Here is a 14939-nt window from a genome sequence, read left to right on the forward strand (position 1 = left end):
CAGTTAACCTCCCCCCACCCGACATGGGCCATCTCTCTACCATGGCCCCAATAGCTGATGGCTCCTCTCTGGAAGCTTTAGAGCTACTCACAATAGCTAATAAATCAAATGTAACTACCCGGTGGCAACAATTGAAGATTGGCCAGGAGAGAGGCTTTGCCCCACCATCTAAAAAGAGAAAGGGGCAATGCAACAATAAGCAATCACATTTAAGGAATAAAACTCCGGGGTGCGTGACCAAGACTGGGGTGAATGAGTTAAATCAGGAACCCACTCTGACTGAAGTCGACAATGTAGGAACCGGGGGACTTATGGGATTGGACAACGTAGGTTTCTGGGAGAAACTACAGGATGCTATTTTAGTCCTCCTAAGGCCTCTGATAACAACGTTATCAACTATAGAGAAGAGGCTAGCAAATTTGGAAAGGATTGCTAACCCCCTGTGTCTTCGCAAGAATTAACCCAAAATAGAAGTAAGTCTGGCTCTACAAGCCATGGAGGGGATTGCATATCAAATAACCCACGTGGCATTCTTGCAAAGGGAGATTCTCTCCAATTGCAGGTATCCAATCCAGCAACCTCAGCCGACAACTCGGGGCTGACCGGTTTGTCAGGCGAAATTATATAGGTCCCTCCCCAGAGTCAAACTGAGGCTTCCCAATGCAGACGGGGTAGAAGAATAGGGCAAGCTCATGCTGATTGTATCTCAAGGCAGGTAGCATCAGATAGTGTGAGACATATAGCGAGCTCGGGGAAGCTGGTCCCTAATAGATCAGGTTCTCAAAACATGGTCAGGGGTAAATTAATCTAATCTAGACAGTTGCATCTTCCCCCCGGAAGCAACACCATATACTGTGGTTTTGACCAACGTTCCCTCACTGACATATGGAGAGTACGAGCACTGGTCAACTCTGAAAAATAAATCATTGCATTTTTTGTCCACGAAGACAGGAATAACTAACACGTTGTTCTCAGAGTTTAAGATGGCGCAGAATCCCCTGGGTAGGATGTTCTAATAAGTCGTTGTCGGGAGACTGTGTAGTGTTATCGTTCAGGTCTCCAGGCTTGGTCAAGACTATATTAGACAGTTTAGGCAACTGGCCGATCAGAAACAGAGGGATACGTGTAGTCCCCTGGGCTTCTTCTATCAACCCCATAGGTTACAACAGCACAATCCAGAGGAAGGAAACACCTTGGGGTAGACACAGTACAGATATGACGTCCCAGTACATAACTTTTTTGACCCTCTCTACACATTAGAAGATGTGGATTGACTGGTATCCCCTACCCAGCCTTGTAATGGGGATGGAGGGATGTGAAAGGGCTATGCCACAAGTACATTAGATGTGGCTTTGGTTAGCGGCGCAAATCCAACTGATTTGGTTAGGAGGGTTCCACCCCTGTTGCGTACAAAGGAATCTACGGCAAGGGGATGTTATACCGAGAGTCCGACTCCCTTGCTGGAACATGTGCATTGCTGGAACATGTGTATTGCTAGTCTATCTGTGCCACCGACTATGGACCTTCCCACTACTCCACAGCAGGTACCATTTAGCCCCCTGTTAAATTCGGCAAGTTCCACGTGTTCAGTTATTTCTTGGAATATTTCAGGGCTACGTTCCAAGCTACAGAATCCCCTCTGGTGTGAAGTCATTTCGAATTTTGATATTTTATGTCTGCTGGAAACTTGGGCAATAGACCCACTAAACATTAATGGTTTTAAGACCTTTAATACCCAGGCGGTGAAGGGCGCAGGGGGAAGACCAAAGGGTGGTATCTGCACTGACATTTCAAATAAGTTGACGTTAGACAAAATAGATTTCCATATGGGGTATTGTTGTTATCATATAATCAAACTGACACTAAATGCAACCTATCGTATTGTCTTGATACATTTTTATAACAATGCTCCCCCTGGTGAACCTGGAACGGTGGTAAATAATGTAAGTAGGGCCTTGAATGTTATTTGCAGTGGGAGAGCGTAAAGGATACAATGATAATTTTGATAGGGGATTTTAATTGTGTCTTATACAACTATTAGGATAATAGAATGTATGGTTTGGCAAACAAAGGAGAGCATAACACCCATTTCTGCCATACAAGGGTGGGAGATGTGTTTAATGAGCTCATATTTGCTAGTGAACTTGGTTTTGTGAACGATATGTTAGCAACCCCAGTATCTATGCCCCATACTTTTAATGGGAGAGGGTTGGCATCTACTATAGACTTCATTTTAGCTTCATGTATGTACTCACATAGGGTTCGTTCCTTTAAGGTTTGGGATAATAGATTGAGTGATCATTTTCCAGTATGTCTATTGATTAATATGCCTATATATAGACGTAAAAAGATCAACACGACTAACCAGGTTTTGGGGAATATTACGTAAAATAAAACTAATGGCTACACCATACGGTGGGCTAACGTGGACTCCGATGTATTGACCAAACAGGTGATTAAGAAATGTAAACCTGCTTTTGATATTTACTTGAGCAATTCTGCATATGATGTTGGTATCGTGCACTCCTTTCTCGAAATATCAAGGGAGGTTAAGAATCTATTAACGGATCAACACCGCAATAAAATTAAAGATCCAGGGTGGTTTGATAAGAAATGCACGGAGGCTTACTCCTATTTGAAAAAAGAATTGCATAAACAGCCCAGATCCCCTAATAAAGTTAGACAGGCCAGATTGGCATATAGACGGGCAATTAAAGAGAGGAAGTGCTCATTGAGAAACAAAGAATGGGATTCCCTCCACAGTGCGTCCCCACTGAAGATAGCACTGCATTTTGGAAGGCATTAAGGGCCCCTTTTTATCCCCTAGTGAGGGCCCCTCTACCGAGATAGCCATCTCGAAAGATATCTGGACCAAACATTTTTCCAAAGTGTACAATGATCAGGGAAACCCCGGGTTGCAATTGGCTGATACCCCCCTAAATAACAATGACTTGGAGGATCTGCAAATCACTTTGAAGAGGTGAACAGAGCCTTAACATTTAGTCTGGGCGTCAAGACCCCTGGACACAACGGCATTCCATCTAACGCCCTTTTATGGGGTCCTTATTAACCTAAGTCATTAATGCTAGTGTTAAGTCAACACTGCCGAAGACTTGGGTGGAATCAATCATCATTCCTATTTTTAAAAAGGGGGATCGTCATGATCCGGGGTGCTACTGACCGATTTCCCTGCTTGATTCCCTGGATAAAGTGGCTGGGCGGGTAATCCTAGAACGCCTACAAGACTGGGCAGAGGATACTCAGGTATTATCTGACTTACAGTACAGTTTCCGTGCTGGATTAGGCACAATAGAACAAAGCCTAAATCTAGCAATCCTGGTAGGCAAATATTTAAGAGTAAAAAAAGGCAGTTTGTTCCTGGCATTTGAGGATCTCACCGCAGCCTTTGACTCTGTAAGGCACAATAGGCTGTGGGAGGTCCTTGAGGCAGTGGGGGTTGATCCCTGTATAATTGTCTTTCTACAACATTTGTACAGTGGTGCTACTGCAAGGGTGCGGTATGGCTTGTGGGGGAGTGCACCAAGGCTTTTCCCATCAGGAGAGGGGTCAGGCAAGGCTGCATGCTAGCCCCCTTCCTTTTTAATCTCTACATTAATGGACTAGGCGAAGCGTTACTCTTGAAGGGTAAAGATTTTCCGCAAGCTGGTGGTCATCCCATACCAGCACTCTTATATGCGAGCGATGCTGTTTTAATGGCATGTACACAACATGGTCTCCAGAGGGTCCTGGAGAGTTTTTGTGGTTTTATGAGGGATCTGGGTCTAAATATAAACATCTCCAAGACCGTTGTCATGAGATTTGGTAAGGGGACACAGAGGACACGCAAAATGTTTGTTGATGGGAAGAAGTTAGCCTCAACTAAAAAAAAGTCCTACTTAGGCATTTTATTTAATCAGCAGGATTCATGGGCTCAAACCATCTCAGCCAAGAAATTGGCGTTAATTAGGTCAACCACAGCCAAAAAACTAAGTAGGAAACCACCCACAGAGCTCCTGCATATATACAAGGCCAAGTGTATCACCATGGCGATATACAGGGCAGGTGCGTGTGGCTTTGTAAATACCCTCCCACTACAAATTGTCGAAAATTCCTTTTTTATGTATATCCTATCTGTACCACCTAGTACCGCCTCTTACGTTTGTCATGAGGAGATGGGCCTCCCATATATAGCTGATCTTATTAAATTAGAGGCAATACTTCTGTGGCAAAGGATTTGGTGCAAAGACTAAACTAAGCTAAACAGGGAGATCATGCAAGACAGTTTAAGGCTGGAAGGGGCTTTAAAGATTCCCTGGATTAGATTTGTACGTGATTTTATGAATGATCTGGGCCACCCGGAATATTTTTTAAACCCAAACTCTATGCTGGCGATTCCTAAAAAGATTTTAAAGAAAGAGGGCCTCCAACTACTGGATTCTATTCGAATGGCAGGGGAAATTTCAAAAATAAGTGTGAGGCAACACCAGTTACTAAGTACTACTTCAGGGATGGAGCCTTATTAACCTCTTCAGTGCCCATGACGAGATAGTCTCGTCATGGAGCACGGTTGCGCTGTGCCCATGACAAGACTATCTCGTCATGAACCCCACCCACTAGTGCAACGCCCGGCACAGGAGGGGGAAAGGGCGTGGCACTGAAGGGGTTAATATTTCGTGCCTGGTGGTTTTGATAGGTTGCTCCTAACTAGATTCAGATTGTGCACTGTCCATAGATTAGTGTCACCACCAAAATTGAATGACTGGTCCCGTGTGTTACCACTGTGTCCTTGTGACAAAAGTTCGGAACAATCTGCTATTCCTTTAGTCCTGTTTTGTAAATGTTATCATGAACTAAGGAAAGTGGGGATAATTCCATTTAAAAAAAATCTAGGGTTGAGGCAATGTCGCCCAGCCTTTATTTTACTTCAGCAATTGGAAAATGAGCACATAGCATGGAGATTAGCAATGTTTTTAAAGAAGGTGCTTCTACACTGGAAATGTATTGTCATTGAGGAGCTATAATTATTGCCTCAAATTGTAAAACCTGAGAAGTGTTTATCATTTTAATATTTTGTAATTTAATATGAAATGTGACAGTTTTTTCTATGTGCTTTTATATCTGTTTAAAAAGCAGCCGAATAAAGCTTTCTTGATGATGATGATGATGATGAGACATCTGGGAAGAATGATTAGACAGGCACCAAGTTAGTGTTCAAAACCTTGAATGAAATGGGTGTGATGTATTTAAAATAAGCTCTAGTTTTAAGCGATATACGCCTGCACTGCATTACTCTACATGTTACTGTTTTTCAGCTGTAATGCAAGTGCATGAAGACTTTTTCCTTTACAAAACGGGTATCTATCGACACACTGATGGAACAATTGACAAGCCTGAAAAATACAGAATACGTGGAACCCATTCAGTCAAAATCACTGGGTAAGTAAAACGGTTAATGTGCGGCATATTACAAAGAAATGGGATGAACGCCAGAAAACATCAACTATTTGTGAGAGATATTATGGCTCTCTGGTGATTGTTCTGATTAAAATTGTGGAGGAGTGTGGCTCAATGGTTAGAGCGGCAGACCCTGAAGCAGAGTTCTGGCCAGGGACCAGGGTTCGATTCCCGCCTCGGCGGGGCTCGGGCTCAATTTCCTCGGACCTGTCTATTCTCGCCTCGGTGCCTATTCTAATCACGGGCCGCACGCTGCAACTCTGGGCAATAGCTTGCTTAGCCTCCACACCAGCCCCAACAGCGCTAAGGATGCCTAGCTTCACCCTGGGGGTGCCCAGGAGTGGACACTTCACAGGGAAAGCCAGGAGGGGTTCCACAGCGGTATGAGTATCAGCGCCAGGAAACTGCAAAGGCGACACCGCAAGGTGGCTGTCTGGTGACAGTGCGCTCTATAAGTACCTTGACATTTACAAAAATGCATAATTATGTACCTGATTTCCTTATATTATCAACAATGAAGCCAGGTTGTGATTAAGCTGTTCCTTGTCAGTCTTTTAGAGGAGCACCGACTTCTACCTCCTTACTGGGATCTTTCTTCCGGTATGTTCATCCATAGAGCCCTATTTGTATTACTTATGGTCTATTACATACAATTCAAAAGAAAGCTTAATGGAAAATTCTGTTAACAAACATCCAACAATACTGCTCCCATTGTGTTTGTATGGTAATTGAACTATTTACCCTGAAGATGTGCACTAATGATTCACTTGTGCTTTAAACTAGCAATTATTATCTCATATCAAGAATGTAATCAATATCTATCAACAAAAACACATTTCTCCTCAATCTTATTCTATTTTTTATTTGACAGAAAGGAAAAGGTACTGCAATGAGCACCAGAGCACATATGCAAGCCTCCATATCGGATATTTGGAGATGACAGTAGATTGGAATGTTAGTTTAGATAAATAGCACAGCATATCTTTTAACGCTATGATTATCAAGGATTTTTGGATGGTATATGATGACATGAAGGAATGAATGAATGAATGAATGAATGAATGAATGAATGAATGAATGAAAATACATTTGTACAGCGCGATTGCTGCCCTGAGGCGTCCAAGCGCTAGGGGAACCAGCAGGGTGTAATGAGACTATCAGAGACTAGGAAGAAGCTGGGGGGGCTGAGAAGATTACGGGTATTTGAATAGATGGGTTTTTAATTGCTTGCGGAAAGAGGCAAGGTTCGGATTCGATCTCAGGGTAGGGGGGAGGGTGTTCCAGATTTTTGAGGCGTTAAGGGTGAACATTCTTCCACCTGCTCTAGATCTCTTGATTCTGGGGATTGTTGCCATGAAGGCCTGGCTGGAACGTAGTTCACGGCCCGGATGGTATTGGCTGACTAGGCTACGCAAGAGTTTTGGACCCGAGTCCCAGAAGGCCTGGTGGGCAATGCACATTGCCTTAAAGGTCACTCTTTTTCGCACTGGTAGCCAATGAAGGCTAGTCAGTGCCTCTCTAACTGAGGCTCTTCGTGGGATTTGCAGTAAGGTGCGGGCCGCACAGTTCTGCACCAGTTGCAACCTGTTTAAAGAGTACTCCGGGGCTCCTAGGTAGAGGACGTTGTTTGAGTCCAGGCGTGATTGTATTAAGCCCTGAATAGCTGTTTGTTTGGCCTCCATTGGGAGCAGGGGTAGGACCTTCTTCAATGTTCGAAGAAGTCCAAAGCAGGTGGCGGAGAGCTTTGTGGCCTGGGTGTTGAGGGTAAGGTTCTTGTCTAGCCACACCCCTAGGCTTTTGATGTTATCTTTTGGGGCTGGGTTGAAAGAGTACATTGATATCTAAAATGAGAATAACCATACCCTCAGATTAATTTATGTTGTCTTTCAGGAGAAGGTAGAATTTTAGATATAAAAATAGAATTCATGAACATAGTAATTCATATTATCAGACACATTTAACCTGCTGCACAGGAAGCTATACTGCAAATGAAAGCAATTTACCCAGAATCAGCAACGTCTGACAGCTAGAAGAAAATGAACTCCTGATCTCCATTTTCATATTTAACATCATGCGAATCTTGGAATTCTGAAAAAAGGGCTAGATGTTGTGGTTATTGGATGTGGAAAAGAAAAATTACGTTAAAGGTATTATTACGTTCGGGCCTCATTTGTATAAGCTTAAAAATCATTAAAAAACAATTGGCACTTTTTTTTATTCAGAGGAAGGATTCTCAAGATTAAAATCTATGAAGGAACAAATGGCGTGTTAATATGTACTTATTTTGTGGTTGGCCTAAAATAATGTATGGTTATCAAAGGGTCAAAAGACTGCAGTTATGACACAGGAGAGGCCAACAGAGATTCTAGTTAGACAAGTGATGGAACGGGCAGACACCAGTTCATTTTGCCAACTGTCTGATTCAATACTTCTTGATTATAAAGTTGTAAGGAGCACATCTATGTGCCCCCAGGTGCTCTTTTTCTTGTGCCATTGGCCCCCTGTACAATTATATAAGCATAGGAGTTTTTATAAATAGTTCTTATGATGAATAGGATGTTGTATATACTTTAGTACCACTGAACAAGGTGAGCCCAGTGTGTAACTGTGTGAAAACACTTGGATGATACACATAGTTAATGCTGATGTAAGGAGACTTGTGGACAAACAGGCACAGGATATTATGTGCTAATCACTTGTGGCCGTTATACACCAGTAAGCCCAAGAGCAATAAAGGGCACCTGATACTCACCTTACTTATGGCTGATCTTATACCCTGTAGCAGAATGGCAAATGATCTCGCACGCCAACTTTTCAGATGCTACCTTTCAGACACTCGGGGAAAATTGTGGTCTTTTACCCATGTTGATGGGATCTATTATTTGTAGCACTCTTCCCTTATATAATGCATTATTTACAATTGTAGCCCTGAAGAAGACAGCTGCAATAATTCAGCATGGCCGAAACGCGTGTTGGCAAGAGCAATGTATGCTGTACATGAAAATTAAAAACTGAAAATAAAAGAACAAAACTACTAACACCACGATCTCAAGAGTGATTTGCTGAGTGCTGGGAGAATGTATTGAAACTTAAAACATAAGCAATATTAAATTTCTGCAAAAGGGTTCTTTACAATAGGGATGATGTAATGTGTTTTTGGACCTCATCCCATAGAGATGGGGTAATTGATTAGTCTGGTGGTAAAAGTTAACACTGTTGTGAGATCCAAGATAACCAGTTATCCATTAAAAACAAGGTTTGTTAATATAAATATTTTTCTGGTATCGTGATTTACTACTGTACGGAACTCACGAAGCGGAGTAGAGCAAGCTAGTACAGTTGAGCTAAGGTAATTCGACCATAGGTTGGTGGAAAAGATTCTATCTCTTGGAGAAGTGATTTTGTTGGTGATGAAGAGAAAGAGGTTTCCCCAAAGTTCACTTGAGGGGATTCCGGGGAGTGGTCATTAGTCTATGGGTTAGCATCTCCTCATAGGTATGAACAATTTATTTATTTAGTTTATCTGTCTCAGTTATACAGACTTGGAAGTATTCTTTTTTAGTAGTGGAGCAAGTTGATTTTAATCCCCAGAATGTACTATGCAAGTGGTATGAGATAGTACCAATGTATTTCCAGTGCTGTGCCTTGATATTGCAATCAATAAAGTTTATCAGTGAACCACTGATTAGTCTTCATGAGATTAGGCTAGCAAGATAGTGTAAGTTTGTGTAATGCATAACAAGAATATACAGATGAGTTAAAATGTGCTCAGAAGTCCTCAAATTGGGCTATTACCCACTGCTGCTATTAACCATTTTCTGGAGGACAGTGACTTCAGAAAATAGAGCCCACCTCTAGGATAGATACAAGTATTATGAAGTAAGGTGGTCACCAGGCAACTTAACCTGCATTCCACAAATATTTTTTATGTAAATCACCCTGATACTACAACACCAAGCCTCTGGATAAGCCATTTATTTGACCCATCCTCTCCAGTCTTCTTAATCTGCCTCCTATTTTGCCTGCCATTTTTCGAGAATCATTGCGCAAAGTCAGCAATATTTTCAACTACTCTCTCCTGAGTCAATCAGCCAGCACCTGGTCCATATGCACTCAGAGAACAAAAATGACCCACATTCACACAATTAAACCAGATACAAATGCTATTGTTAATTTCCTTCCCCATTTGCTAAATTGTATTTTTTTTATGATTAGCCAAGGTGAGAGGGAGTTACCAGTAATTCTAGGACACATGAAAGGAAGAAGGTGTGGCTTGTGTCATCTCCCCCATGTGATCTGCCTTCTAACTTCTAAAATGGCAGTGATCAACCAAGGCCACCAATAGGAGAGATAGAAACAAAACACTTGTCGGAACTGTAGGACCTTTTGCAGACCTCTAAACCTTAGAAATATGTTTATGAAGTTTTCAGAATTTCCAGCAGTAGGGTTGCGACTTTTAATCCAGGAGAAATACGACATTTAGTTTCTGGCCGCTTGAAAGTGCCATGCACCATTTCATCACTTATATCATTATAATTCTGAATGCACATTTAGATATACACACAAAGAGTCATTACCACAGACGTCCATTTTAGTAGCAAGCAATGCTAATGGGAGTTACAAATACCCAACTCACTGGTGCTTATTTTCATCACCCTAGAAGAATGAAAGGCTGAGTCTGCAGCAACGGGATTTAAATCTGTCTTTTGGTACCAGGACTATTTTCTGTCCCAGCCTGGCCCTCATGTCATAGCAGAAAATAATTCTGATTCAGAAGGTGCTTTTCATGCTAATTGCGCTCAGTATCTTTCTATCATTATCGCAGTATCTTTCTATCATTATAGAGTAGGACATCTTTGTGATATGGGATTATTACCTTTACTTCTGAGCTTCAACGACCTCTCATACTTTATTGATTCATTATTTCCTATGATGATTCTTTCACTAGAACTGATGGGATTTCTATCCTTCATGACTTGCTTTTCCTAAATAATGTTGCATGGGTGTTGTGTCCTCACTTGCTGTGTGCCTTTCCGATAATCGCATCAATATATGTATTGTTCTGTTGCCATGAATAAATACAATTATTCGAAGTAAAAGAAAAATAGTGGAATATTAAGTTAACTTTTGGTAAACTATGAAGAAGGGGATCTTATCTGTTTCTTTGAGAGTATCCTAATGTTTAGAAAATACTTTTATTATCAAGTATAGTGTTCACGAAGAAACTTACCTTGTCTTACATCTCAGTTTCTCAAAGTTTAATGTAACATTGTTTTTTAAATTATTCAATGCGAGTTTTAAATTTGATGTTTGCATACATCTATTATTTATTTTAAAGCATAATATAGAAGACAGCAAAAGTAAATCTAAAATGTGTTTTCTATGAATGAATTTATGAACTTCATGGCTTATTCATCACTATCATTATCATAAGGTATTTATAGAGTGAGACTTTAACCTGGTAAGGGATTTTGTTGCTGAACAGAATTATTCTTCCTGGCGAACTTTGAGTTAAATAAAAACGGTCTCTCTAAACTATAGGAGAGAATTAAGGGCCTTTTGTAGGTTAAATGAAAGATGATTCCGAAATCTTGCTACAGTACTCGAGAATGTTCTTTCCCCATATCTGATAGTGCACGATGTGGGGTATATAAAAAAAATCGCTGTGACAAGCTCAGTGGTCTCTGGGTTCAATGCCACCAGATCTTGGGTCTGTGCCAGGAAACCGACCTACCAACAACCTCTCACTCCCGGATCATATGAACAGCGGGTGACACTCACCAAAAGAGTTCAAGCTGCTTGTCCACAGAGAGCTCACTCATTCCATCCCTGGGGCATGGGTTCGGCAACTCAGGGGACAGGCAGGGGACTCTGGGAGCCAGGGGCTGCGGAAAGGGGGTTCCGTAAACAGCAGAATGCTCCTGGACAGGGCAAGGGGCTCAGGCTCTCAGCATTGTCTGGTTATATTCATGTGTGATAGGCTGCCAATAAGCTCTGGATGGGGAATGGTTTGAAAAAGCATTAAAATTATGATACTGAGAGAAGGAGTTTTGCTGATTTTCATGTGCTTGGTCCCATCTGAATGAATTTGCAAGTTTATGTGTAAGCAATTAAAATAGTTAAACCCCTAACAAGGTCGAATATTGATTTCTTGAGAATTGTGCCTCCCAAAATAGCTGCTAACTGGTCTTGTGAGATCAACAGTAGAAGCCATTAGGGGACTGGCTTGTCCATATTAACCAATTAGTGCGAATCTCAAACATTTTGCCTCTCTCAAAACAAATTTACAGTTTATCTCTTCCTTTGAGTGAAAATTCCGATTACATTTATTGCTTTAAAGGACAACCTTTCAAGTGTCCCTAATGAGAAATCTTTAGACATCTTTAAATCTTTTAAATAGTCCAGGAATAAATTGCACGGAAACTCGAAAAAATAAACGATTCCATAAATAATGTGCACATGACAAAGAAACAAAGAGTAAAATATATTTTTCCCTATACATTAAGCAGTTTACAACATAAGATTCTTAGATATACTCTCTGTAACATTTATCGCATTCTTGGTGTGTAGCACATTCATTTTTGCCATAAAACAAGTGATCACCAGCGTAAAAATATTTGCTAGTTAGACATTTATCACCTTCATTTCAAGGGCCCATGTCCAGTCACTAAATCTAGTGACAAGTAAAATCTCCCAGCAACTTCTGACTGTTTGTAACTAAAGGCTCAAGCTGCTGCACAGAAAACAACACGACATGGCATGACATAAAATTACATGTAATGGCATATATACCCAGTGGCGTCACTAGGGTTGGTGTCACCGGGTGCGGGTAACTCATGGTGTCACCCACTTACGACTTACCGCATGGACCTCCTCTGCTCCGAATCTGGCTTCCCCCTCATTTCAGGGCGTGCCTGGTGGTTTAACCAGATTTAACTGGTGGATGCGTTTCGGCCAGGCAGCTCGTGTGACAATGACACCGTAGTTGAGCCTCCCACCCAGGCTTGGACATCGGGGGGAGGTGCTCCTACAAGCTATTCCAAATAAAGGTCTCACTTTAATAGCACATAAATGCCCAATAAAGGGCAGCCAAATATAGCCCCCGCCCCCCTTCCTGTACTCTGATGGGAGTGACAGAAGTAAATGGGCTGAAAAATGATAGCGCCACAGATTCACCCCTTGTGTCGTCTTCACATTTCAAATTACAGATGGCTGTCAGGTCACATGATAGTGAATTTTACAGCACATTTTTCATTACCTATTCAAAGCACAGTAAATAGTAGATGATGACCTTAAAGAACATCAGGTTAGCCACCCAGTCATATGTACCCATAGACATTCTTTCAGAGAGCACCAAAAATAGACACAAGTAGTGAATCAGAGGGAACAAAGTAAAAGAGAGACCAGCCCCCACATGGTGTGTAGCGAGCAAGCGCAGAGAGCAACCACTACTAGGGGGAGTTTGGGGGGTTGAACTTCTCCCCCCCAAGAAAATTTGGGAGACAGAAAGGCCAAAACAAAGCATTTTTCAACACATTGTTCATTACATATTAGATTGTATTAACTTTTAAAGCATAGTAAATGATTACCTTATAGAGCACCAGGATATCCAGTCATAAATCACAGACATTCCTACAGAGAACACTAAAAAATGAAATGTCGAGCATGAAACATGAATTTAAATATAACCAATTTATTCTTCTAGCACCCAAATCTGTGTAGACAGTGAGTGCCCAGCCGTGCCTCTGCAGACAGAGACCCCTGTGCCTGTTAACAACAATGTGATAATGACTCATTAATCAGGTTGTACAGTGGGCTACCTGCTAGTCAACAGTTTATTGGAATTTATAATATCATAGGTATGGTACTTTGTACTGGTGTGGTGTTCCCACTATCCGGCAACACGATATATCAGTGGTCGAAGTGGGGGGAAAAAAGTAGGGGAACTGTGGGCGGAGAATCAGAGGGCGGGAATAACCCAAGGATTGGATCAGTGGGCTGAGCCAGAGGTGTGGCCAGAATGCGCAAACATCACTATTTTTTGAATTTGTGTGGTTTGACTGCCCAGTTTTATCAACCAATGGATACACATGATTATTTAAGGTTATAATGAGTTATTGACAGTAAAATGTATTCACAAAGTGGGATATACTTCTAATCACAGAATGTCCCCAAATACGATAAAAAGCACAAGCCATTTGTCTCCAAGCCATGGAGTTTCTGTCATCAGCACTTCTCCCTTTTCCACAACAGCAGTTCAAACATGAATGGCTAAAAATCCTAGTTTGCAAATGTTTTCTAAATAATAATGGCTCTGCCATATTTGCCTTATAATGCAAGATCTGCAGCATGATCTGACCATTTAAACTAATACATTGTTTGAAGCTCAAACGTATCAAAAGTTAATAAAAAATGTGACTTGTGTTGCTGCGGAGTAGATGACAGTTAATAGCTCACTGTTTTATGTTAGGATTTTAACTTATAAACTGCAAGTAACAAGAGGATCTCTCTGACAAAAGCAGTAGCCCACTGGCCTATTTACATTATGTGCACTTTGTGATCTGCATGGTACATGTTCTTTGCAGCAGATACATTAACCCTCTGAGCTACCTTTCCATGAGTAAAATCTTCCATTAGACAAAATTCCGATCTCTCTCTACATAGAACATTAATCACCAGAGTCATCATGACATTTTTATTGTTACTGAAAATTGCTGGAAGCCAGGAAGGAGGCAGCAAGTGCTTTTAAAACCATAATATACTTGCAAAAATGATACCTCCACCTAAAGTCAGCACCTGGAGCGGTCACAGCGGTTGCACCACCCTAGAGCTGGCCCTTCTCAAGGGTCCTGTGATCTCAGTGACAGGGTCACTGTTGTTCTAGGGTGTGCTGCTTCATAGGCCTGCCCTCAAGACTGGAGGTGAACTTCAGTATGAATAGTGGTGGACAAGCCTTGAAAGTTAACTTACACTTGTCATGCTAGGGTCCACCTGCTGGTGCTACGACACCGGGGCTTCTAATGTCTTGCTAAGCCTTCTAAGGTCTAGCATGAGATAGTGCTCTCTCAAGAGAGTGGTCTGGCGGACTGGTTATTAAGGCTGAACCTGGTTCCCCAGTTCCAAATTCAGCAGCTCTGGCCATAGTGCCACATCCTCTCCCCCACTGAACACCATATTGTCCCACTGAGAAAAGCTCAGACTGCCTTCAACTACAACCCAATTGCTGCCAGCTATTAACACCTGGATGCGGCTCAATTGAAATTACACACTGGGCAAGAGCAATATGTGGCCTACATTTACAAAAAAAAAGTGACAGCATCCTGGAAAAAGCAAACAATCATAGAGGATGCAAAATTTTACAAACCATGTGAAATGTAAGCAGGAACAACACGGTTACCTTAACGCTTTTACACTCACTGTTCAGAAATCAGTGAGTGCTTTTGTCTGAAAAGTTAAGGACATGACTACAGGGCCCTGAATGGACC

At 41.7% G+C, this 14939-nt stretch overlaps 1 protein-coding gene across 2 annotated transcripts in view; it reads left to right on the forward strand.

Annotated features, from left to right (window-relative positions):
* Positions 1 to 14939, forward strand: part of TINAG (tubulointerstitial nephritis antigen) — an 806666-nt gene that overhangs the window by 733836 nt on the left and 57891 nt on the right. For both annotated transcript variants that reach the window (XM_085610863.1, XM_085610864.1), the window contains one exon: positions 5313 to 5436. In XM_085610863.1, the coding sequence (XP_085466989.1) occupies positions 5313 to 5436 (124 nt within the window). The remainder of the gene's footprint in view (positions 1 to 5312; positions 5437 to 14939) is intronic.

Source organism: Triturus cristatus, chromosome 6, assembly GCF_964204655.1.
Source record: "Triturus cristatus chromosome 6, aTriCri1.1, whole genome shotgun sequence".
NCBI classification, from domain to species: Eukaryota; Metazoa; Chordata; class Amphibia; order Caudata; family Salamandridae; genus Triturus; species Triturus cristatus.